This window comes from Pelophylax lessonae (assembly GCF_965119305.1).
Source record: "Pelophylax lessonae genome assembly, chromosome: 1".
Lineage (NCBI taxonomy): Eukaryota > Metazoa > Chordata > Amphibia > Anura > Ranidae > Pelophylax > Pelophylax lessonae.
This window is the reverse complement of record NC_138768.1, coordinates 89767887-89795737: the sequence shown is the minus strand read 5'-3', so window position 1 is coordinate 89795737 and position 27851 is coordinate 89767887. Positions and strand designations below refer to the sequence as shown.

Here is a 27851-nt window from a genome sequence, read left to right as displayed (position 1 = left end):
TTTCAGCCCTTTTTGACCCAGCTTCAGTTCATATGTCATAGAACAGGTGTCACTAAATGGCGGCCCGCGGGCCGGGTCCGGCCCCAGTAACCTTCTTGTCCGGACCGCAGCCTCGCCAAGTAATTGCCTGTTTGTTTTGTCCCCGACGCTGGCTCGTCTGCCTGCCTGCGCTCCGCACTGCACTGCCCCCTCCCCACGCTTCCCGTCTCACTCACACAAGACATGAAGTGCGGACGCTCTGAACATAGGGGCGGGACTTCCAAAGCCAAGAAGCTGGTGACTGGTTGATAGGCAGTGGGGCAGTCCCCGCAATCAGTCGACTACCTTTACGTGAAAAGTCCCGCCCCTTGTCCAGGCTGCAGTGATTTCCGTCCTGTGTGAAGAAAGGTAGGGCTCTGTGGGGAGGGGGGAGTGCTGCGCTGCCATGAAAAGGACAGGAGTTTAATATCAAGAGTACTGTGATGGGGGATTCTCTGGTGGGGTTTCTGTGATGGGTCAGTCTGTGATAGGGGTCTGTGATGGGTCAGTCTGTGTTTTGGGGGGGTCTTTGATCGGTCAGTCTGTGGCAGGGGGTCTGTGGTGGGTCAGTCTGTGATGGGGGGGGGGGGGGGTTTGTGATGGGTCAGTCTGTGATGGGGGGGGTTTTGATGGGTCAGTCTGTGATGGGGGGGTTTGTGATGGGTCAGTCTGTGTTTTGGGGGGGTCTGTGGTCAGTCTGTGGTGGGTCAGTCTGTGTTTTGCGGGGGTCTGTGGTCAGTCTGTGGTGGGTCAGTCTGTGTTTTGGGGGGGTCTGTGGTCAGTCTGTGGTGGGTCAGTCTGTGTTTTGGGGTCTTTGATCGGTCAGTCTGTGGCGGGGGGTCTGTGATTGGTCAGTCTGTGTTTTGGGGTCTGTGGTGGGTCCGTTTCTGATGGGGGGGGGCCTGTGGTGGGTCAGTCTGTGATGGGGGGGTCTGGGGTGGGTCAGTCTCTGATGGGGGAGGCCTGTGGTGGGTCAGTCTGTGTTTTGGGGTCTGTGGTGGGTCAGTCTGTGATGGGGGGGTCTGTGGTGGGTCAGTCTATGATGGGGGGGGGGTCTGTGGTGGGTCAGTGTGTGGTGGGGGTCTGTGATGGGTCAGTCTGTGACTAGGGGGTTCCTTGACATGTCAGTCTGTGATGGGGGTCTGTGATGAGACAGTCTGTGATGTGAAGGGGGGTACCGAGGACACTGATGTGAAAGGGGGGTCTGTAATTTCTGCACTAGCAAAACACAGGTCTCTGCAAGGGCAATAGAAAACAATTGTTTTCTATGTGTCCTATTCATACTGCAACAGTACCCCTGAGTGTAGAGCAGTGCAGTGCGAAATGCAGACTGTTTCTATGCACCGAAACTGAGCTGCGGTGCATGAACAAAAATTAAATCTAATTTTGACATTTCAATAAAGTTGAAAATAAAAAACACAAAGCGTGATCTATGTGTGGGCCCTAAAGGGGTGTGTGTGTGTGGGCACTGTGACATGCATGAGACGCTGCAATGTGGAGGATATCATGTGGAGTTATAGCACCAATATGAAACTCGGACCTCCGCTAGAAGAAAATTTTTCCGACCGGACCCCCATGAATTTTATTTAAGGACCCCTGTCATAGAATATAACAAAATGTGTTTTTGAATGCATTAGCCTTAAACCAATGAAACAAGAAGACTGGCACCCAGATTAATGCAGACAAGACAGAACTCATCTATAGTATGTCTGAATATTCCACATATAAATCCTACTCAGTTTTATATTGCTACACACATTATATTACAAGCAGCAGGCTATGCTGTTTCAGCCTGCTCCCTTTAAAGTAGACCAGTCAGAGTAACATAGTGGCTGACCTAAAAAGATAGTTGCTTGGCTGTTATTCTGACACATGTGATTGTTTTAGCTGAAAACAAGCATGCTATCAAGTAAGAAGTCTTTATCTGTACACTGGTTCTGGGTCAGTAACTCAAAGTACTGTAGACCGAGAATTAACATGACAAAGATCAGCAATGGTGATCTCCATGTATATCACATGGCCCAACAGATACATGCTATATACACACCTATAATAAGCCTTCATGCCACAAAATTTGATATACTGCAAAAATGATTAACTTCATAAATTGTTAATTAAAATTAACTCTTTGTAACTCATTTCCCCATTTGTAAAATGCTACTTAACCAGATATACACTTGGAACTAAAGTGGAATATGATCAATTACAAATTCAAAGGTAAACTGCAGAATATCTTCCACAATAGACATTTTGAACTCCTAATAAATTACATTCATATTTTAATTTATTTCTATTCCAGCAATTTAATTATTATTCTTCATACAAAGAATTGCAGTTTCTACTGCTAGAGGCTACCTGCAGGTTAGACAGAGCTCTAGGTACCGTTGCTGAACGAATACTCAAAACTCAATGACAAGAAAGGTGACCTACAGCCCTGACTTAGCATGATGTGCATGTCTGGCAGGAAAGCAAATTAAAATTCTAAAGTAAATATGCATTTTCTTTTTTACATTTAAACAAAATAAGATTATTTACATAAAACTAACCCAATCCATAGATTTACATTTAGGATTATGCAGATATTTGTTTTGGTGACTTGGTAAAATGCTCAACAAAATATTATTGCTCCAAATGCTTGCAGGGACTGTTAAGTTTAGTGCTTCCAATGGCTATGGGTTAATCAAGAAGGATGTGCATTTTAATGCTGTGCTATAGTTGGTTAAGCACCTTTCCTTGTCCAGTAGACCTACTAATAAGCTCAGGCTCCTGAGTGAATACATGTATGTGTACAAGCTACCTCAGTCACCTAATGCGAACTCTGTCACCGAATGCTAAGGCAGGTGGTGGGGCATTCACTGCAGGTCCCAATCGCTTTCATGCAACAAACTGTAGGCAATATATATCTCTGCTCTCTCAGAAGCCTTTCAGCACTGACCTGGGCCAAAAAACTTAAAAACCAATTATTCTGATATATTTGGTTGGGGCATTTATGTAAACACAAAAACATGGCGGAGCACTGGGCAATAAGCAAGCATGCAAGCTTTTACCTGTGTGCATGAACCCTAAAGCTTAGGCTGAAAACAAAATAGTCTAGCCATGTCCAATTTCTTATGATATGCTTGGCTACAAAATACTTTGATTTATTGGGAATTCTAATTCTCTGTCATGACCATCTATAAGTTGTTCCAGAAGGTTGTTCCATCATTCCGGGCGGCTGCACTTCAAAAAATCTTTTTATTGAAGCTTTATATGACAAGTGGTTGACAGATGGAGCAGGGGACAGAGACAGACACGTTTCGTGCAAATGTTAACGCTTAGTCATTACCTATAATGACTAAGCGCTAACATACGTGCGAAACGCGTCTACCTCTTTGTCCCCTGCTCCATCTGTCAACCACTTGTCATAACGCTTCAATAAAAAGATTTTTTTAAGTGCAGCCATCAGGAATTATTTCCTTATGATATACAGAATTGTAGACTAACTAGAGATTCACTCACCTGGATCAGCCTTTTTGGTTTCATTATAGGTTGTTCCAATTTTCTCGGAATTCCAATACTCTGTTTGGCTATAAATTGCTATAAGTCAGTTTGAATTCTAACGTTCTGCTCTGACTGGCTATAGGCTGCTCCAATTCTGTGCACTGACTAGTTATGAGTTGCTCTTATAGTGTTAGAATTGGAATGCCTTAGTTTGATTGGCTATACGCTACTCTAATTCTGTTGATATTCTAAGACTTAGTTCTGAATAGCTATAGATTGTTTGAATGCTATTGGAATTCCATTGTTCTGCTTGGCTATATGTTACTCCCATTCTCTCGGAATTCTATTGCTCTGATATGAATGGCTATTGGTAGCTCTAGTTCTGTTGCAATTCTGATACTCTGCCTTGACTGGCTATGGATTGCTCTAGTTCTACAAGTGTCGTAATGATTGGCTAGGGTATTGGCTACCCTAAAAATCAAATCTATTTTGATATCTGCTAGCCTACAGAATGCTTCAGGTATTGTGAAAATTTAAAGGACCAGTTTAGATAACAGTCATTTTTTTTTGGTAGCGTTGTAATGTTCAGCTTCAACTGCTACTCTATGTCAAATAGACATTTTTATGGCTATAAACTGGGAAGCTGCATGAAAGCTTATACACTGAGCACACATAATAAACGATCCGGGTTCAGTGTTGTAAATAACACCAAACATGAACTTCTTTATATTTAAAGAGTAGTTAAAAAATTGGAGCAAAAATTATTGCATGTTGTGTGTCACATAATAATACATCTAATGTTTGACCACGCTCAAAACCATCTTGTGTCACTGAACACTTTATTGGTAGAACCATTTCAGTTTGTCACATGGCAAAATCCATCAGGACAGGAAGAGGTAATAAAATAGACTGATCTCTAAATTTCACAATGCATTGTATTAGCTCTGGCAGGACACACAGATTGTAGTTAAGAAAATGCCATATGCTACAATGAATTAGAAATATATAAAACAATAATTGCTTTCATGTACAATCTTGGCTCATGCAAACTGGCATCATGGACTGATAATGCCATATCCCGTATTATGTGTCAGCCAGGGAATATACCAGTTTTGAACTAAAGTTATTAAGTTCTATCCGAATAAAAAAATGGCTGCCTTCAAAATTGTTCAACACTGGCTGGTAGATCTTATAAAAAAGAGATCACAAGGAGCTTCTATGACTGGAAGGACTCGCGCACTTTGGACTGCAGCGCGTCACAGGTCTTCTTGGCGTCTCCCAAAAGCATAGAGGTGTTGGGCTTGTAGAAGATGGGATTGTCAACAGCAGCATAACCGACACCCAAAGACCTCTTCATCACAATAACCTATACGTTAAACGAAAAAAAAAAAGATCAAACAAATTCTTCACTAAATGCTGAGCAGTATAACTACAGGTGGGAGGATATCAGTGCCTTGAATATTTTCCAAAAATAAATAGCACATACTTTTGCTTTTCTTTTTTCCTAAATATTAAGACATGGTCACAAGGGAATATGGCTAAAATAGTAACTATCGTACTTTGCTTAAAGTCATCCTGTACTCAGCCCATACCAGACAAAGTAACTGAATCCATTTACTAGAGGCACTGTAAGCTGTATATACCTACCTTCTCTGCACTACTCTACAGCCCCTATCGACACAGTGCCCAAGATTCTAGATTCAGAAAGAGTTGCATGTTCCCACCTAACCAGAAGCACCGTGTATTCCTTGGCTAAGCTGGTGGCAGACTGTGGAGGTAGGGAGTGCAACTTTAAAACCAAAATTCATGTTTTCGGACGCTTATGTATTCACAAAAGTACTGTAAATGTAGAACAGTTGAGGCCGTTGGACTATGAATTTGTACACATTTTTAGGTCTAAATTGTAGACCTTTTTAATCATGTCTATATGTAATTTTATTTTTTTAAATATATACACGTGTATGTGCTCATCTCAGCGGCAACACCAATTCCTATGAAGTCCTGCTTTTCTTGGAAGAGATATATGTTTTATCCCTTCCTTTTCTTTTCTATGTCAAACTTCATGTTTACTTTTACTGTAAAAATAGTTCATTTGGGCCAGGTTGGCCTAAACAAACGTTTCCCTAATTGCTACAGCCACCACCTGCACAGTATAAACTGTATGTAGCATTGGCTACATAGAGTGCTGTGTCCCAACAGCGATACAGAAACTTCCCATCCACTAACGGAACATAATCAAGCTGGGATAAATGCTGCGAGCCATTCACAGGAAGCCTTATATTTTATCAATGAACACAAGGCGTCCACTGATTGACTGGTGTAGAGATTATGATATCTTCTGTCTGTTTCTACATCTCAGCCAATCAGAGGAACGGTGTTCACTGATAGAAATACAAACCTTCCTGTGAATGGCTGAGCAGAGCTCAACCTGACTTGATGTTGTTCCGGTAGCAGTCGGGAAGTCCCAGTATGCTGCTGGAACGCAAGGCCCACTGATTCCTCCTGTATTGAATTGTATTGTAACTGTACTGTCTGCCCTCACATTGTAAAGCGCTTCACAAACTGTTGGCACTATATAAATCCTGTAAAATAATAATTAAAAAATTGTTTTAAAGGAAAAAAAAACAGCTATTGCTAAAAGCCTTTTTCAAACTTTTAAACTATTAATATACGATTTCTACCATAGACTATTAATATTTGGATGTGGTTTTATACACAAGAGAATACAGAGTACGATTTAACCTTCTTTCAAGTAAGGGAACAACAGCTTAGGATGAGTTCCTGTTAAATTGCTAAGGGTGGAATACACTAAGAATCTCGGAAGTGCTTTGTGCACTGGATGGTGATTTATTAAGGAGGTACTTCGTAAAAGAATAGCACTTTAGGGCACTTGGGGGTTGAGACTGTTTGGATACACAATTGTACTACTATATGTAGTAAATATTTTGCTGCCTGATTTCTACGTAGATACTTTGTGTGTTTTGTTTAAACGGTGACAGCTTACAGTTTTAGTATATAAATTATTATTCTTTTTTGGTATACAAGTAGTGCAGTGCAATTTTGAAAATTTCATCTTTTTTGATTTGTTTAGGGAAACCTCTTGAAATTCGTTCCATACCTGCTTAGACTTCCACACTTCCAGAACAGGCATACCAGCAATGATGGAATTGGGGTCTTCCTGAGCAGCGGAGTTAACAGTGTCATTGGCACCAATTACAAGAACAAGATCAGTTTCTAGAAAGAAAATCAGAAGACCTTGTCATTTTTCAAAAAATAATAAAAAGTTATAAACATTATTTATTGCCTTTCAGCTCCGGTATTAAGGGTTCAATTCCCACCAGAGTTGCTAACTGATTTGAGTATTATTTTATCTGTGTTTGGGTTGGGTGCTCCAGTTACCTCTAACAATTAAAAACATAATCACTATGTTTTGTGTATGTGTTTGCTTTCAGGACCTTAGGAGGGGATATTTGTCTAGAAGTAAGCGGTGCAAAGATATACATATTGCAAAAGGTGCACTGAATATTATAAAAAAAAAAAAAAAAAAAAAAACACAATTCTAAACAAGCCATATTTTGTTCATTGTTTCAATAATCACCAATCCCTTAAGATGAGGATACGATGCTTCTTCGCTTCAAAAAAACTCTAGTCCTGTTAAAACGCTTCCAATAAGTTCCAGCTAGACGACTCCAACCAGCAAAGCTCATGCTCCTAACTGATTGGCTAACTCTAGCTGTGACTTATGTCAAATCGCACACAGAGCAGTAGTGCTCCTTGCAGTGTGCTGCCAGGAGGAGAGATGTTGGAACTGATATCTATTCTACCCACAAAAGTAAAACTTACATTTACAGTTCCTTCTCACGGTTCAATGTTGGCGCAGAGTATTTTTGGAAACTTTATTTGGACTTTAAACCTTACAGTGACTTAAAATATCATAAAGATTCTGGTATCACTGTTCCTGCAACCAAATGCACATAAGGGAAATGTAGAGTATGCTTCTTACCAGGGAAGTCTTCATTGATCTCATCCATCTCCAGCACAATATCATATGGAACACCAGCTTCAGCCAGAAGTACGTTCAGCTGACCAGGCATACGGCCTGCCACGGGGTGGATACCAAACCTGCAAAACACCAAATAAAAACTAAGTGCTTTGCCCTACTCCATTTATTAACTTTGTATAAATCTCATCCAAAGAATATAATCAAGAATTCTGGTCCTATCACAGTATAGAATGTACTGACTGGACCTTAAAGTAAAGTAAGAATGTACTGACTGGACCATACCTAGCTACCAACAACCTTATTTATTTTTTGGTTATGCTGAAATAAAAAAAAAACTGTGAAGAAAGAGAAATGGGAAGAGGGTGTTATTAGGTTCTTCTGGTAATCAAGGTTTAAAATGCACATTGAAAATGTCATGTTTAAAGCATACTTGCGTTCTTCAAGCCCCCAGCCTGTTTGTTCCCTACTATAGCAGCTTGTGTGTATCATGTTCTATTTTACAGACTCGACCACCAATCTGCATTTGAAAATATCACTTTGAAGGGAAACCAAGCTGTCCCTATCTCAGTCACGTGCATCTACAAAGGAGGAGGGAATTGAGACTAGCTTAACTGAAGGAATACTTTAAATAGTTTAAAAGGCAGATTGTTTTTCTACCCTAATGCCACTCCCTCTCCAGCCCCCCTTATACTTGCCTAAACCTGCTGCTGTCATTGAAATACAGTGACGAGGTAGCTGGCTCAAGTCGCACTGTCTGTGTCTATGTACACAGGCAGCCCAACTCGGGATCGAGCCCAGGAGTGCCTATGGGGGACCGTATAAGAGGAGGATCAAAGCTGTTCTGTGCAAGACCATTTCACACAGCAGGGAAGTATAGAAAAAAAAAACTTTGCCCTTGATGGTTCCCAAGGCCAACCGCTTATTTACAACTTTTTGGAGGAACTCCAAGATTCTAGACACCGAAAAGGAATACGTGGAGACCCTCTGAGCCTCACACCACACAACGTACGCCCTCCAGACCCAATGATACATCTTCCTAGAAGTAGATTTTCTAACTTTCAACAGTGTGGGAATCACTGATTCCAACACCCCTCTATCCTTTAGCACCAGGCTTTCAATAGCCTCGCCGTTAAAGCAGCAACTGTAAAGCCGGATGGAAGATCGGCCCTTGAGCCAGAAGATCTTCTCTGAGAGGGAGTCTCCAAGGGACTCCGGCGACCAGCTCTGAGTACCAAGACCGGCGAGATAAGTCAAGGGCCACTAGGATAACCAGAATCCCTTCTAACTCGATTCTTCACAGAAGTCTCGGCAAAAGTTTTAGAGGGGGAAAGGCATATATCAGATGATACTGGTCCCAAGGGGCCAACAGAGCGCCTGTGGCGTCGGCCAGAGGATCCCGAGACCTTGCTATGAACCTCTGTATCTTCCTGTTGAGACGAGAGGACAACAGGCCCACTTCGGGAGATCCCCACCGGAGGACAGTTGATGAAACACCGGGTGAAGTGACCATTCTCCCTGGTCCAAACGCCTGCCGACTGAGGTAGTCCTCCTGCCAATTTTCCACCCCTGGAATGTCCACAGCAGAGAGGGCTGGAACAAAGCGTTCCGTCCACCTTAGAATGCTGGCAACTTCCCAGACCGCTAGGACACTTTTTATGCCCCCTTGGTGATTGACATACACCACGACCGTGGCATTGGCCAATTGAATCCTGATCGGGCGCCCCTGCAGACTATCCGTCCAATGGGTCAGATAAAGCCAGATTTTTCAGGGTACTGATCGGCAGTCTGGACTCCTCCAGAGTACAAACCCCCTGAGCACCATCCGTGCCTAAGACGCCTCCCCACCTGGTCAGGCTGGCATCCATGGTGACCACTGTCCAGTACAAGGGAAGAAAAGATTTTCCTTGTCGAAGAGCTGGAGAGCGAAGCCATCATATCAGGGACCCTCTTGTACCCCAGCCCAACAGGATCACATTGTCTAAAAACTGTGGATTCTTGTTCCATTTGACAAGAATCTCCCTTTGCAGAGGCCTGGTATGAAACTGTGCAAATGGAACCGCCTCAAAAGTGGAGACCATGAGACACAGCACTTGCATACAAGTCCTGAGAGAAGACTGCCTGTTGGACAACAGGAGCCGAACCGGATCCTCTAACTTCTGGAGTTTTCCCCCTGAAACAAACACCTGGGCCGGGGCCCGAGTCCAGGGTCAAGCCCAGATAGTCCAGCTTGGTGGACAGAACCAGAGCAGGTTTTTGGAAATTGAGGTTTTATCCAAACTCTTGTAAGTTTGTATCGTAGTATCCAGATTGGCTCTGAAGGCATTCGGAGACTCTGCTCGCAGAAGGAAATCGTCCAGGTACCCCGGTACAGCAATAGCCTACTTCCGTAACAAGGCTAACACCGGGGTCAAAACCTTTGAACATCCGAGGAGCTGAGGCGAGACGAAAGGGTAACGCCACAAATTGATAATGCTCCTCGCCCACGGCAAAAGTAAGAAAATGCTGATGTCTGACATATATTGGGATATGACGGTAAGCGTCCTTGATATCTATGGAAGCCAGAAGATCCCCTTGATGAAGGGATGCCACTACCGTGCGAATGGACTCCATCTGGAATTTTTTGTACCCACACAAAGCGGTTCAAGGCCTTGAGGTCCAGGGTTTGATGAACTCTTCCCTCCTTCCTGGGAACAGTAAACAGGTTTGAATAAAACCCCTGAAAACATTCCGATTCAGGAACCGGTACAATGACCCCCTGTAGAAGCAAATCTTGCACCGCTCCAAGACCTTACTGGCGATCTGGGGACAAACACAGGTTGCAAGGGAAAAACCTTGCTGGAGGCAAAGACGGAAACTGGATCTTGTAACCGGACTGAATTAGCTCGTGGACCCACCTGCCTTGAACCAAGAAGGCCCACAGGACTGGAAAAAAGAGAAGACATCCCCCACCCCAGATGCGAGTGAGAGCGCCGCTTCAGGTAGAAGAGGGCTTATCTGCGGGTCTGAAGGGACCCGCTCTCGGCTTACCAGACCAGGGCCTCTTAGAACCTCCTGAAGGGGTTCGAACAGATTTTGGTACCTTGTCCTGAGATACCGAGGAAGGAAAGGGCCGCTTGTGAGCCGAGAAGAAAGGCCCACGTTTGCGATGAGACTCCTTGCTCCTGGTAGCCTGCGGGAGAAGAGTGCTCTTCCCGCCCTGTAAGACCCTTAATAATCTTATCCATGGAAGCTCTGAAAAAGCGATCTCCTACAAATGGGAGATCAGATAGGAACTTCTACGAAGCCTAGTCCGCAGACAAGTGTTTGAGCCAGATCATGTGCCTCAGGGTCACTGCTGTTACATATATCCTGCAAACTAAAGGAACCGCATCCAGAGAGGCATCACAAATTACCTGCAACCTCTGGACCAACTGGTCTGCCAGCTCCGTGAGGTTAGGGGAAATCGGTTCCCCCTCCAAAAGCTTTGCCCATTCCGCTAAGGTCTGGGAGACCAAAGTTATGGTAAACATCGGTCTAAGGATATAACCGGCCATGGTAAAAAGATGTCGGACCAGAGATTCAGCTCTCTTGTCAAAAGGGTCTTTAAAAGACGGAGAGTCCTCCGGGAGAAGGCTTAATTCACCGGGAAACCTGAGAGTACCCCTTACAGTGCATTTAGGGGCACCCACTGACTCGTGGCAATTTTGTCAAAATAGGCGGGAAAGGGGAACACCTTTGTCGCCATAGAGGATCTGCGGGTACCGAAACGTACCGGCTCTTCTGACGCTGCAGCAGCTGCGTCCCTCAGTTTTAAAGTTTCCCGCACTGCTACAATCAGTGCATCCACTAGCGCCTTTTCAAACGCGACCGTAGTGAAAGAGGAATCATCCTCACTATCAGAACACTCAGGGTGCGTGGACGCAGACCTAGTAGGGAGACTTGCGTCTGCGGTGGCCAAATCAACCTCAGAATCTGAGAAGACAGAGGATGCGGGTGAAGGCGGGGGGTGCTTTTTGCCCATCTTGTTTTTCAGGACCATATCTGCCTTGGACACTAGTGACTCCAGGACCTCCGTCATAGCAGACAAAACTGACTGGGCCTCTGAGGGCCCGGCAGCCTCTGAGAAGGTCAGATGGTGAAACATGCTCCAGGGACTCCATGGTTAACCCAGGGACTACACTAGCAAAATAGAAGAAAAAAAACGCTGCTAAAAAATCCACACCGCGCCATCAGAATGGGGGTGCTGCAGGCCAGAGGCATGCTGCAACTCAGGCCATGGGCAGGTTTTAGCATCATTGGGAAGCGTTTAACTCGCCTGTGAGCCCCCGTCCAGTGGGGCTATGCCGCAGCCAACCTAGCGCAGAGCGGAGATCGGGTAGTGCTCGCTGGCTGGACTGGGACGACCGTAAGGATCTAGAATATCCAGTGCATTGCCCAGTCCGGCTGTTGATTGTAGTTCTCACGGGAACAGAAAATAAGAGGAAAAAAAATAAGTTTAAAAAAGAAAAAATGCTAGGACCAGAGATCCCAAGCAAGGGACTAGGCCCTTACTCCTGACTAGGCAGAAAAAAACTGGGTGCCTATGGTAGGAAATGGGAGTATATCCCCTGGGACTGCCCCATAGGAGTGGTAAGGTTTTTTTCCTGCCTAGTGTCCTACTCCTGTAGGGGGCAGCATAATCCAATGGTCAAGAAGATTCTGAAGCTGTGTCTGTCAATGAACAAAAGAAAAAAACACTTTACCTGTAAAAAGTAAAGCATACTGCTGGCACTCATACCCGAGACACTTTTAATGTAGTTTCTGCTCAACAAATAAGGCTCTGATTTACATGGTTCACAAACTGGAGATGGCCTAACTTTCCCACTGTCACATGCTCATCATCAATCACCACACCATAATCTGTCTGGTTCTCTGACTCCCAAGCCCTACTACATAGCAACCATTGTTTCCACTACAATGATAAAGGCCAACCTAAAACAGCTTAATGCAGCTTGGAATGAAAGGCTCCATAACGCTGGGTGGTATCTAATGTAATAAACCAGCAATTTGAGATATAAAGTTGGCCCAGGGGCATATAGGAATGATTTGCAAGAACCTGCTCACTATTTCAAAATGAGAAATAATTCCCTTAGTTTTGGGAATACATAACAGGCAACTGGACAAACAATGGATGAAATTGTGTCTGATTACTCTTTGATTTTAAGAGTTGTAAAGTCTTTTTTTTTTTAAAATAACTAACCTGTGATACTTACCTGCTGTATGCAGTTGGTTTTGCACAGAGCAGCCTGTATCCTCCTCTTCTCGGTTCCCTCTTCAGCTCTCCTAGCCACTCCCTCCCTTTGAGTGCCCCCACAGCTCTGTGTATCCATTCAGACATGGAGCTGTGGTTTGGGCCTCACCCTCTCTCCTTATTGGCTAATTGACTTTGATTGACAGCAGTGTGAGCCAATGGGGATGCTGCTGTCTCTTAGCCAATGAGGGGGGGGGGGGGGGAGTCCTGGACAGTTGAGACAGTGGTGGACATCACTGGATTGAGAGGGGTTTCAGGTAAGCAGTAGGCTGCTACACACAGGTTTTTTATCTTAATGCATTAAGATAAAAAACCTTTTGACTTTACAACCCCTTTATTTATTTAGAAGGAGCTATCAGGAAAATCTGTATAGTCTACAAAATAGCAGCATGTGTGGTTGAAACTATTTTACATTTAGTTTCTGCTTTCATTATGGTTTAAGATTTAATAGGCACTACTTTACTAAATAGGGCTGCCCACTTAAGACTGCATAATACCCCAGGAATGAAAAAAGCTTCGGGACAGTAAATTAAGCTTTAAGCAGACAGGAAAAACCTGGATACTGAAATCATAGGACACAGCAAGTGCCAAAATATGTGGAACTAATGGCTGTATTTTTATAAAATCTGTCTGCGTTAGAAATGTGGTGAGTAGGTAAAACACAAAGCCAAATGAGATTTGTGCTGTGACCGAATATTTACAGAGCAGTTAACCGTACTAAAACATAGAGGTCCTGTGGAGTGTACTTTTATAACCAAAGGCCTATCCGCAGTACCATTGGTAGCAGGCGTTGAATAAGATTTATAAGAATTTAAAGGGCACCTTCACCCTCACCACCCACTTTCCATAAGTCCACTACAACACCCCCTCCTCTCTTATGATCAACAGTCGGCCTAGGCAAGGCAAGATCATCAGTTACCCAAAGCCTTCTAGGACACACATTTCAGGGAGGCCTCTACAGTGCACTGCATCATCAGGAAGATAGCCATCTCTTCTTGGTTCCATCAGTTGGCCCCTTGATGACAAACCACAGCACATGCAAGTCCTCAAGGGGTCTGGCTGCAATGACCTGGACAGCCGGCTCCAAATTATGTCACTGAAGAACATGGCAGCATGGGACTGAGTGAACAGCAGTGAAGCAGGAGATCACAAAAGAACACTGCTGTGCCCTGGGCGTGTACATTTTTTGTGGATGGGGAGGGGAATGAAATTCCTCTCGAAAGATCATCTATCACTGGAAATCCAACCTTGAAGAGAACACTCATTGCTTTTATAAGCAACAGCAGCAACTGTATGTGCTTTTCTTGACCAAAAAGATTCTAAAACTGTGCTTGCACTCTACTACAGTCAAAGTCCTGCCCACGACAGGAACAAAGACCTCATGGGCGGGTCAGTGGCACCTCTGTTCTACAAACGAACTTGAATTGGGTTAGCAGAATGGCACTTAAACCATAATGCAAAAACACTACAGAAAAGGCCGTAACATTTTATAGGGCACAAAAAGGAAGCCACTTTTACATTTTTTAGGCTTTAATGTTTACATAAACTTTAAACACAAGAAAAAAAAATCAGTTTCATATATTGATTTTTCTGACTTAATCACTTTATTTATATTAAATATTATCTATAGGTTTGTAAGGATTTAAGATATCTTTAACTATAGAAAAAATATGCAAGTCCTTAATAGAAAAGAGAATTCAGTGCTCAAACATCTGGCTTCCTTCTGCTTTCTTCTTAAGAGACCCATTACAAATCAAGATTAGAGGACTATGGGACAAAGCACTGGGCAAGCGCTTCTCTCTTTGTTCACGTCTCAAGTCAATGAATGAAAATGTAACAATGGATGTCTTATTCATCTGCTCAGTGATTGCCAAATTTCAACTCAAGTCATTTCCAGGAGAAGCTATTTAAATTGGAAATCTCTCAGTTATGTAACAGTGTACAAAAGAAAGAAAATGAACCTGCGGTAAATATTAGTGAAAATACACCACAAAGCAGGATCTGTTTACTAGATTCAGACAATTAATGTGTGCATAGCTTGACAAATGAACACTTGGGGGTTCAAAGGCCTTAAAATTGAGGTTGAAGGTGCAATCTGACTGACCTTTAAGACCTCATAAGCAGCATTTTATAAACATGAAGGCTTTCTCAAATGTCCCTCTTAGTGCTATGCAGAGGGGCAGAGAAAGGGTAGGAACTGTGCAGGGATCACTCTCACAATATTGGGTGAGAAGAAAAGTGAACAAATAGGTTTTCTCAACTGTCTAAAATAAATTATTTACACAAAATTATCTTTTACACAAAATAATACATGTAATTTGGTAATGCCAATGTGTTCCATGGATCTATGCAAAGTGTGAATTTCAACAGTAGATCTATTCGAAAGCTGAATCTTAGGAAAATTTCAGTAACTACAGTATCTCACAAAAGTGAGTACACCCCTCCGATTTTTGTAAATATTTTATTATATCTTTTCATGTGACAACACTGAAGAAATTACACTTTGCTACAATGTAAAGTAATGAGTGTGGAACCTGTCCTGTTAAACTGCTGTATGGTCTTGGCCACCATGCAGCAGCTCAGTTTCAGGGTCTTGGCAATCCTCTTATAGCCTAGGCCATCTTTATGTAGAGCAACATTTTTTTCAGATCCTCAGAGTTAAGCCTCGTACACACACAACGAATTTCCGCCGACCGGTCGTCCGTCTTTTGTCCAGAGTGGTGTCTGTGGGTTGGAATGTGCTCTAGACTGCACACGAATTTTCCCGCACGACAGAATTCTACTTCAGAAGTGATGTCATGTATTGGTTTGCTTTCTTTGTGTTCTTTCATCTCTGAGCATGCCTAGTCTTACTCATAAGATTTTTCCCCATCGAAATCTGTACTAATGAGACGAAAATCGGACGTGTTTTGACGGTCGACAAAAATTTTATAGCCTGCACACCAGGATTTTTTCGGCCGAAAAGTCGGAGTCGGTTGTCGGAAGCACCATACTAACAAGCCGAAAATCGTCAGATCGGTCGCCGGACAAAATTTCCCGGCTGAAGTTCTACTCGTGTGTACGGGGCTTTATTTGCCATGAGGTGCCATGTTGAACTTCCAGTGACCAGTATTAGAGAGTGAGAGCGATCACACCAAATTTACCACACCTGCCCCCCATTCACACCTGAGACTAGCACTAACGAGTCACATGACACTGGGAGGGAAAATGGCTATTTGGGCCCAATTTGGACATGTTCACTTAGAGGTGTACTCACTTTTGTTGCCAGAAGTTTAGACATTAATGGGTATGTGTTGAGTTATTTTGAGGGGACAGCAAATTTACACTGTTATACAAGCTGTACACTCACTACTTTACATTGTAGCAAAGTGCTATTTCTTCAGTGTTGTCACATGAAAAGATAGAATAAAATATTTACAAAAATGTGAGGGGTGTACTCACTTTTGTGAGATACTGTATTTTTAGATGGGCCCCCACACTACAAGGGTTAAGGGTTAAGAGTTTTAGCTAGGCCTAGGGGAACATTAAGGGCTGGTTCACACCACAAAAACTGACTCCAGATCCGTTCCGGATGAGTTTCTGCATGCATTTTTAACATGTTTTTGATGCATTTTTGATGCGTTTCCAGGGGCATTCCAGATGCTTTTTTGGGGGTTTTTTTTTTTCACTGTATTGGGGTCTGATGCATTGTGATGCGTTTTGGATGCGTTCTGGTGCATCTACTTTTATTTCTGGAACTGGAACACCCTGGAACTGAATGCACTGGTGTGAACTATGCCATTGGAAACCATATAACCTACTTTCCATTTGTTTTTGACGCTGAAAAGAACAAATTGCACTGGACTGCATGTAGTGTGAACCGGCCCTAAAAGCAGTTACTTACCCCCTGTACCTCACTCACCTGACTACCAGCACTCTCTTTTCTTCAATGCACAAGGTTGTGACCAGGCCCCTGGGATCCTTACTTACAATGTAGGGCTGCTGGTATAGCACTGTATGTGAGTATGTCAGCGTGCCTTTGACCAATGGAGCAGTGAAGGTAAAGCTTGCCATGCATCAAGGAAGTCAGTGTTGATTGGGTAATCCCTCCCGCGCTACACTATTGTATTTTGACAGCAGGATACAATTATCACTGCTGCCAGCTATAGCAGGTGGCAGTGACTGTACGAAAAAACCTTGATAGATTGACTTCAGTACAACCAGCCTGTCCATAGATAGATCATAATGTATTTAATTTCAATCCGTCTATGGCCTAAAAGCTTTCAGTGGAATAGGTAATGCAGCTGGGAGGAAGCCTGCAGGAGCATGGGATAATAACTAAAACCTCTTATGTTTACACCCTAAAAAACAAACTTGCCTTTGAACATCGTTTTTTTTGTTTTTGTTTTTTATATTATCCTAAAAAAAGTAAAGAATTCACATAGCTGAGAAGAAGTATTTGACTGAGAAATGTAATGTTCACCATCCAAGTCGATAAAAAAAAAGGTGAAAAAATACTAATTAAATAAACGTGTAAACAATGTTTATGAATTACAAGAGTGTTACAGGCAAGTAATTGTTTAAATATGCACATTACGATGACATGACACAAGGCCTCACACTGCTAACCACTACATGAGGTCTATGCAAAATCAGTCCAGACTCAGAATACGCTAGCCAATGACAATGGAGTATGGAAAGATACAGCTTTGCTGTAACACATCCATAAAAGCTAATTATCACCAGATTTGAGTCTTCAACATTTTCTGTTACAGGATTCTCATGGAAATGCTAGAGATCTATGAACATGCTACATAAAGCTGCAGTAATCATGTTATATAGAATAGAAAATTCCAGTGGAATACCCTTTCGCTGTGTTGTTGCCCAAGGTACGGTTTGTTAAACCTAGATGCTATGTGTCAGGGCTCAGTTTAAAGCAAGGGTAGATAGAACACATAGAACATGGCATTATAGCTTAAAGCCTAACTCCACTTTTGTTGAGAAAAAAAAAAAACATTCTCCTCTGGGTGATCTCTGTACATTGCAGGGATTTTAACAAACTTTGTTGCTGATTCCTACCTTTTGTTATTCTGAAGAAATCATTGTTTGTTCCTCTGTGCTGAGTGGGTTAAATGGGAGTGGTTTCATAATTATCTATCAGCTGTGGCAGCTGCAGGGCTCTAATGAGGAAATCTGCTGGGCCTTCATCCCTTTAGACGTGTTCCTATTGGGAGTATCTCACCAAAAATGACATTTTTGTTGCAGGGGATGCCAGAAATCTGACTTGTATCTTAGTGCAGACTTCTGGGAAATCTGGTGAGCCAATCACACAAGCAGGAAATTATGTTTCTGGGGGTGTGGTCAGTATACATTCTGTGTACAGAACAGCTCCAGGTGGCCATATTGCATTTTCAGAAAATTACAACAGCTGCAGATTGAAAAGGAGGTCATTTTTAACCACTTGCCGACTGCCTAACGCCGATCTACGTCGGCAGTCAGCCCCTCACAGGCAAAGTGACGTAGGGCTACGTCACTAGCTTGTGAGGGTCTAGGGAGCGAGCGCGCGCCCCCGGAGGCGCGTTCCCGCTCCCGCGTGGTCACGGACCCCCCCGCGCGTGTGACCGGCGGACCCGATGTCCGCCGGTCACTCGGCGATCGGCGGGGGAGAGGGAGAATGTCAGGCAGCCTGTGTAAACAAGCTGCCTGTCATTCTCCTTGCTGTTAGGATACTGATCACTCGGATCTAGTATGTAGATCCGTTGATCAGTGTCCATTCAGCTCAAGCCCCAGCCAATCACAGTAGAAAGCACGCCCCTAGGGACACACACAGCCCCTCCCTCCCAAATAAAGTTAACCCCTTCACTACCAGTGTATTTTTACAGTAACAGTGCATATATATAGCACTGATTACTGTAGAAATGTCACTGGTAACCCCAAAAGTGTCAAAAATGTCAGTCAAGGGTCCGATCTGTCCGCTCCAATGTCGCAGTACCGCAAAAAAAAAAATCGCAGATCGCCGCCATTACACGTTAAAAAAAAAAACAACAAAAATGACAGAAATCTTTCCCTTTGTTAGTAAACACGATAACTTTTGCGCAAACCAATCAAAATACGCTTTTTGCGATTTTTTTTACCAAACATAGGTAGCAGAAAACAAATTGGCCGAAAAAGTAAAAAAATTTTGATTTTTAAATTTTTTTTTTTGGGGAATTTCATATAAAAAAATGTGAAAAATATTGCTATTTTTGCAAAATTGACGCTCTTTTTTTGTTTATAGCGCGTGATCAAAAAATCGCACAGGTGATCAAATACCACCAAAAGAAAGCTCTGTTTGTGGGAAAAAAAGGACGCCAAATTCGTTTAGGTACAGCGTCGCACGACCGCGCAATTGTCCGTTAAAGTCACGCAGTGCCGAATCGCAAAATACCCCCTGGTCGGAATGGGGGTAAAATCTTCCGGGGCTTAAGTGGTTAATAACATTCAAATACATGATTTGTGTCGCAATTGTATACGCTATACTGGTTTTTCTTTATTTGCTATTTCTTTTCCACGCAAGTGGAGTTACCCTTTAAATGTTTAAAGCGACATGGAAGCTGCCATTTTCTTTTTTAACCACTTTACCACTGGAGGATTTTGCTGTCTTACGTCCAGGCCACTTTTTGCGATTCGGCGCTGTGCGACTTTAACTGACAATTGCACGGTCGTGCGACGCCGTACCCAAACGAAATTTACGTCCTTTTTTTTCCCACAAACAGATCTTTCTTTTGGTGGTATTTGATCACCTGTGCGATTTTTACTTTTTGCGCTATAAACAAAAAAATAGCTTTATTTTGAAAAAATTATATTTTTAACATTTTTTTATATGAAATTCCCCCCCAAAAAAATGTAAAAATCTATTTTTTTTTTAATTTTTGGCCAATTTGTTTTCTGCTACCTATGTTTGGTAATAAAAAATCACAATAAGCGTATTTTGATTGGTTTGCGCAAAAGTTATTGCGTTTACTAATCAAGGGAAAGATTTCTGTCATTTTTGGTGTTTTTTTTTTAACGAGTAATGGCGGCGATCTGCGATTTTTTTTGCGGGACTGCGACATTGTGGCGGACAGATCGGACTCTTAACTGACATTTTTGACACTTTTGGGGGTACCAGTGACATTACTGCAGTAATCAGTGCTATAAATATGCAGTTACTGTAAAAATGACACTGGCAGGGAAGGGGTTAATTTTATTGGAGAGGGAGGGGTTAATGTATGCCTGGTGCTTACTGCTTAGTGGGGGGGGGGGGAGGAGGTGACTGAGTGAGTCAGGGACAGATCGGATGTTCAGCTATGCTGAACACTCCGATCTGTCACTCCCTGTCACTTAGGAGATCCGCCCGCTCTGTTTACACAGGCGGGCAGATCTCCAAACTAGACTCCCCGACGATCGGGGAAGAGCAGCGGCGATCGCTCCTCCCCTGGCCCGACTCCCGCTGTGAATGAAAACAGCGGGAGCGCGCCTCCGGCGGCGCGCGAGCGCCGCCTACAGGGGGAGGAGTCCAGCGACGTAGGTCTACGCCGCTGGACGATAACGAGCCACTGTGCCGCAGTAGAGGCACAGTGAGCGGAGTTAAAGTGGTTAAGGGACAGGCTCTGTTGCCATCATTTTTATACTGTGTGAAATCTAACCTTCTGACCTACATCTTTATTTCAGGTCAGTTACTAAGCAGTAGACCCAGTCATTAGCAGGAGTCAAATTGCTCCAAGAAATTATTTACTACAGTTTTTAAGTTCCATTGCCACCCCACTCCAGGGAAAGGTGTGGTTTAATCAGCACAGCCCATCCATCTCCTTAAACTGAAAAAGATGCAAGCCCTAAGTACCAAGTATCGACACCATATCGATCTCTGTATATCTATACCAAGATACTAAGTATCCTGCCATGTCGCGCATCAAAAAGTATTAACTAAACTAGTGTTTCTCAACCTTTTTCCAGTCAAGGCACCCTCTAAAATTATGGACAGTCTTGAGGCACCCCATTCAAAAATGTAAAAGCTATTCTAATAGTTTTACATAATACATCAACATCCACAAAACGAAGGGCACCCAATGTTAAGAGGTGAATTATTCTTCCAAATCCAATAAACTTTCGCTGGTACTGACTAGCATTCCAATGTTTCTCTCCCCCCTCAGTGTTTCTCCATCGCTCAGCTAATGTGACCCCAGTGCTGACAAAGAGGGGCAGGGAAGGGTCATTGGTTGTTAGGACACCGGCGCCTAGAAGGTCGTAATGGTACACAATGAAAAGCTGTGGCTTTGTGTAACTACAAGGCAGGCTTCATCCATCTACTGGCTTGTACACAATTTTGGGGCAATTTTTTAGGCATTTTGCCATGGCACACTGAGGAAACCTCAAGGCACCTAGGTTGAAAAAATCTGAACTAAACAATATGATATAAGAAATACCATTAGATGAAGAATCTACAGATAAACACATGAACTACAATTCTGACCATATAAAAATCATGAGAATGTTAAATTGAGAGCCAAAACAAAACCATTTTGGATAAACATGACAAGTTCATACTTGCAATAAAAACATCCCAGTGCCAAGTAGCGCTCTTAACAAACAGCAAATGTGCAACTCTCCACCAATCATAACGACAATAATACAGCATGTGCTACATAGCTCAACCAGGACTCTCCGTGTGTTCTCAATATACCATTCTCCACTCTAAAGCTGGTTATAGGTGGTTTGAGTATTGGCTGGTTCAGCAGGGACCGGCCGAGATTCAAACCATCTATGGGCAGGCTGATTGTGTCCAAGTCGAACATGGACTGTGTTGATTGGGGAGTTAAGTGACTGAAAAATCACATCATCTATGGCCTGCCTAATTCTTCATGGTTTATCCACGGTTTCAAGATGAAGATAAAATGACCAGATAGAAGGAAGGAAATCCCATCATGGAGTAAAACTTTTAGTGGGTATATAAACCAATAAAATCACACTCGTTTAAACTATCCCTGGCAAACAAGCAAATGCCAGAAATCACATCCATACCACATGTACTGCTCTTTGAAAAAAGATGATTGAGGGATTGTGAACAATATGTGGTCTCTAAATACACCCACTATTTTCCTTTAAAGATATATTTGGTACATGTATCATAGAAGAATAGAAGACCTTGCTATTATAAAATAAAAAAAATAAAAAGATTTCACTGGGGGCATATGACCACCCAGTATCTAGCAACCCCTGCTTTTTCTTCCTACAGAACACTACAATACTGTAACTTGAGTCCTTGCGAAAATGTCCCAACATAAGCGACATTAAAAAAAAAAAAACACTGCAAATGTAACCCTATTTCGCAGCAGTCCCCCTTTAGGGTGTATGCATATAAACATATTACATAATCCCTGGTAATATAAAAGAACACATACGGAGATAAAGAGCTAGAGAGAGATCACACAAATAGCGATGTAGATAGACGTGTTACTGGCAATGTGTGAGGTTGGTACAGCTTGGCGTCTGGTTTTCCGTTTCTGAAATCTGGATCTCATTAAGACTTTGTACTTTTTGTTAATGAACTCTGAAAAAGGCAGTTGTGGATGACATAAATCATTTGGCATATGTTGTGATCATGGCTAATGCTCAGAGGCTCGTCTGCCTTTTTCCTCATTCAGACAAGGACCAAAAGCTGGAGAAGGATGTGCTTGACGTGTTTGGAGAAATGTCATTTTTCATACAGATTTCATGGATGATAGTATGATGGCACGTGTTCTAAGCATATGCAGAATAATCTTAAGCAGGAAGGAAGCAGAGAAATGAAAGAAAGTACAAAAATGTCATCCACAGAAAATTTGGGGAAGCAGGAGGATGGGGGCAGTAAAGGATATTCGGATAATGCAGGAAGGATACCAATCCTGAAAACCTGTTGCCCTCCAGCTGTTGTGAATCTGTATGTTCCATCTTTACAGGAACTTGTAGTACAACTGCATTAACAAAATCAATCCCTAGCCACCCCACACGTCTCAATTAGGGCTGGAACGATTATTTTCATAATCGATTAGTTGGCCGATTATTGTTTTGATTAATTGGATAATAACCTTATAAAAAAAAAAAAAGTATGGTATATAATTCAGTTAATATGCATTACTCCCAACTGTCCCAGATTTGGAGGGATTGTCCCTCATTTGGAACCCTCTTTCCTCCTTATTTGGTCTGATCTATATAGTTGTATATAAAACTGTAATGTGCAATGGTGAAAAGAGAAATCTAGTGCAAGTAAATACAGCCTAAGAGTTTTACCCATAGAGAGCCAAGTAGCGTCCTAGCTAGGACGCTACTTGGCTCTCTATGGGTAAAACTCTTAGGCTGTATTTACTTGCACTAGATTTCTCTTTTCACCATTGCACCTAGATCGAGACTATATGTTTGATCACACCCTTTCATGTTTTTCTTTGTTCTTTTTCACTGTCTGACCACGGATGTTGGTGCAATTATTCCCATTCTCTCTCTTTCTTCTCATGGTTCATAGGGTGCTCTTTTCTTTGTCATTTAGTACCCTCTACTTACTAATCACATATGGGTATCTTTCTTTATACTCCTCTATTTTTCACCAACATATTATTTACACTTTGGCATTCCGGTCTCATTTCATTTTCACCCTCACACACTGTGGCCTCTTTAGTATTCCAGCAGATCTGTCTGATGCCCCTGTTTGGGTATACACGATCATACCCATTATGTTATTTATTCCTTACTTCTTTCTATTTTTGAGTATATCCAATCTCTACATTATTACTATGAAATATGACGAATACATGGGCAATCATGCTTATATATATACAATTAATCATTATTATCCTTTTAGATCGATCTGGTCATGAAACTTTTCTCTATAACCACCGATTTCTGGGATGTAACGTCCTCTCTCCCTCTGGGATATTTCCACGCCTTCCCTTCATCTCCTCCTCCCCATGTACCAACCTTGGCCAATTTATCCGCCTCAGCCCCGGGTTAGACATTCACTTGGGTTCAGCTGACCTCCTAGTTGGTTGGAATTCTCTTACTTTATATTTTTGTCTCTGGCTACCTTAGTAAGTGATTTTTATCTTTATTTACATTGGAGCAATGGATACACTATGCCTATATATGCTATATCGCACTGTTAATTTATATTAACAGACCCAGATTTTCAAATTAGCTCCTGATGAGTGGACATTGAACCACGAAACGCGTAGAGCCTATAAAGATATGAAGATAACCATAACATTTGAAGACTGAGTTACATGGTGCTATTTATATAAGTGTATTGATGGATTATATAGTTCTTGATGGACTATTATATATGTATTTTATGAATTTAAATACTTCATGTTCAGTTTTTATATGTGGATTATTTCATTTATTTACTATGTAATTTTCTATGTATTATGCAATAAATAATTTTTCTTGAGATCGCATATTACCCTCAATATTTACTAACAACTGTCCTCATTAAAGTCCCACAAATCTTGCCCTTTGTTTTTAGACAGTGACAGATTACAGGATTCAGCATAGCTGAAACTGCGATCTGTGTCTCTGTCACACAATCCCCTCCCCCCACACAGGTCAGTAAGCATGAGGCATACATTTAACCCCTTGATCACCAATAAAGTTAACCCCTTCCCTGCCAGTGCCATTATTACAGTAACAGTGCATATTTATAGCACTGATTACTGTAGTAATGTCACTGGTACCCCCAAAAGTGTCAAAAATGTCAGTTAGGGGTCCGATGTGTCCGCCGCAAAGTCACAGTCCCGCAAAAAAAAAAAAAAAATCGCAGATCGCCGCCATTACTATTAAAAAAAATAAACAATAAAAATGACAAATCTTTCCCGTAGTTAGTAAACACAGTAACTTTTGCGCAAACCAATCAAAATACGCTTATTGTGATTTTTTATACCAAAAATATGTAGCAGAAAACAAATTGGCATAAAATGTTAAAAAATGTTGACTTCTAAATTTTTTTTGGGGAATGTTATATATCAGAATGTAAAAAAAAATATATATTTTTTTTTAAATTGTCGCTCTTTTTTTTAAAAATTAAAAAAAAAAAAAAAAAAAATCGCACAGGTGATCAAATACCACCAAAAGAAAGCTCTATTTGTGGGAAAAAAAAAAAAGGAATTAAATTTGGGTAAAACGTCAAACGACCGCATAATTGTCCGTTAAATTAACGCAGTGCCGAATCGCAAAATATGGCCGGGTCAGGAATGGGGCAAAATTTTCCGGTCTTAAAACGGTTAAAAATACACACATTGAGAATTTTTTTGTCAAAGACATGTATCTAAATACATTTTGGCCTAAATATATGACAAAAATTTAATATATTGGATATTTTTTAACTATCAGAGTAGAAAATGTCAATTTTTTCACAAAATTTTCGCTCTTTTTTTATTAATATCGCAAAAAAATGAAAAGCGCAGAGGTGATCAAATACCACCAAAAGAAAACTCTGTTGTGGGGAAAAAAAAGGATGCAAATTTTGTTTGGGTACGGCTTTGCATGACCGCACAATTGTCAGTTATAGTCGCGCAGTGCCAAGTTGCAAAAAGTGGACTGGACGTTAAGCAGGAAAATCCTCCGGTCCTAAAGTGGTTAAAGACCGTTTTGCTGATTTTCAGACAGAAGTGTAATATATTATCAGTGTTGGGGTAGTTACTCAAAAAATGTAACTAGTTACTTCTGTAAATTGGAACGAGATTACTTTACTAGTTACTGCATTTGAAAAGTAACTTTGCCACTTATTACTTTACTTTCCTCTTTTTATATGAAATTCCCCCAAAAAAAAATGTAAAAATCAAAATTTTTTAATATTTTCGGCCAATTTGTTTTATGCTACCTATGTTTGGTAAAAAAAATCGCAAAAAGCGTATTTTGATTGGTTTGCGCAAAAGTTATTGCGTTTACTAACAAAGGGAAAGATTTTTGTCATTTTTGTTGTTTTTTCTTTAATGCGTAATGGCGGCGATCTGCGATTTTTTTTGCGGTACTGCGACATTGCGGCGGAAAGATCGGACCCTTGACTGACATTTTTGACACTTTTGGGGTTACCAGTGACATTTCTACAGTAATCAGTGCTATATATATGCACTGTTACTGTAAAAATACACTGGTAGTGAAGGGGTTAACTTTATTTGAGAGGGAGGGGCTGTGTGTGTCCCTAGGGGCGTGATTCTAACTGTGATTGGCTGTGGCTTCAACTGTATGCAGAGTGATCAATGGATCTACATAGTAGATCCATGTGATCAGCTCTCATACAGAGAGGAGAATGACAGGCAGCTTGTTTACACAAGCTGCCTGACTTTCTCCCTCTCCCCCGCCGATCGCAGAGTGGCCGGCGGCGATCGGGTCCGCCGGTCACACGCGCGGGGGGGTCCGTGACCACGCGGGAGCGGGAGCGCGCCTCCGGCGGCGCGCGCTCGCTCCCTAAACCCTCACAGGCGAGCGACGTAGACCTACGTCACTTTGCCTTTGAGGGGCTGACCGCCGCCGTAGATAGTCGTGCGGCGGTCGGCAAGTGGTTAATTGACCGTGTAGAAGAAGATACATGGCACTCTTTCTGCATAGAGTTTATTGTATAAACAGAGGCTTTGGGAAACATGAGAACAAAACCTGAAAAAACAGAATAAAACAAAGTGCAACAAAAAGTCATAAACTTCATCCCTCTCTATTCTTCGAAATAATGATTGTATTGCACAGTTTGGGTAACGCAGGAAAGCGCGTTCCTATAGCCTAGTAAAGTAGTGTAGTTACTTCCTATAGCCTAGTAAAGTAGTGTAGTTACCTCCTATTGCCTAGTAAAGTAGTGTAGTTACCTCCTATAGCCTAGTAAAGTAGTGTAGTTACCAATATTAGTATTGTAACTAGTTCCGTTACTTCGTTAACAAAAAAAGTAATGTAGTTACTGTAATCCGTTACTTTGTAACTAGTTACCCCCAACACTGTATATTATGTATGACAAACTCCCTTGTCATAGGAAGGTGGCATGATAAATGCTCCCTGTGCCTGCTGTCACTTATGCTGGCCATACAAAAACAATGTCTTCCTTCAAAAAAAAATTCATTTTAAGAAAGTTACTTCGATTTTCCAAATCAACGTTCGTTTTCGACCACAGTGACGGGGAAAATTCGAAGGAGCAGAAAAGAAAACTCAATGGACAAAGGAATTCTCAGACAGTATTATGTTGTTTTCCTTTAAAAATTACATTCATTTTAAAACTCAATGCTAAAAGCAAGTGAAATTTTCAAACGACATTCTTTCATTCAGCGAATGTACAAAGATTTTTCATATGAATATTTTTGCCCGAAAATCGATACATGTATGGCCATCATAAGGCTCGGTTCACAGCCATGCAGTTTGCTGCAGTGCTTTTTGCTGTGCGTTTTGCGCACATGATTTTGCTGCGATTTGCATTTTTATGCTTTTTTGGCCAATTTGTTGGGCAGATTAACCGGTTGCCGACCGCCGCACGACTATATACTGCGGCGGTCAGCCCCGGCCACGCAGAGTGACGTATCGGTACGTCACTCGCCTGTCACTGACTTGCGAGCCTATTGCGGGCGGGCGCGCGCCCGCCGCGGCTCGTTCACAGACAAGTCAGTGCGTGTGACCGGCGGACTCGATGTCCGCCAGTCACACTACGATCGCTCCTGTGAAGGGAGAAAGACAGAGCGGCTTGTGTAAACAAGCTGCCTGTCAGTTCTCCCTGTGTAAAAGTGAAGATCTGTCCGTTCTACTATGTAGAACTGTTGATCTTTGCTTTTACACCAATAGGAATGTCCCTACACAGTTAGAATCACGCCCCTAGGACACACTTAACCCCTCCCTGTCCAATAAAGTTAACCCCTTCCCTGCCAGTGTCATTTTTGCAGTAACAGTGCATATGTATAGCACTGATTACTGCAGTAATGTCACTGGTACCCCCAAAAGTGTCAAAAATGTCAGTCAAGGGTCCGATCTGTCTGCCGCAATGTCGCAGTACCGAAAAAAAAAAAAAATCGCAGATCGCCGCCATTACGCGTTAAAAAAAAAACACCAAAAATGACAAAAATCTTTCCCTTTGTTAGTAAACGCGAT

General features: G+C 42.1%; 1 protein-coding gene across 1 annotated transcript in view; it reads right to left on the bottom strand.

The window, feature by feature from the left end:
• Positions 1 to 4320: 4320 nt before the first annotated feature.
• Positions 4321 to 27851, bottom strand: part of NNT (nicotinamide nucleotide transhydrogenase) — a 245293-nt gene continuing 221762 nt past the window's right edge. Inside the window, exons 20-22 of the mRNA XM_082252359.1 lie at positions 7502 to 7620; positions 6617 to 6732; positions 4321 to 4864 (exon numbers count right to left, since the gene is read on the bottom strand). Coding sequence (XP_082108485.1) covers positions 4715 to 4864; positions 6617 to 6732; positions 7502 to 7620 — 385 coding nt within the window. The 3' untranslated portion in view covers positions 4321 to 4714. The remainder of the gene's footprint in view (positions 4865 to 6616; positions 6733 to 7501; positions 7621 to 27851) is intronic.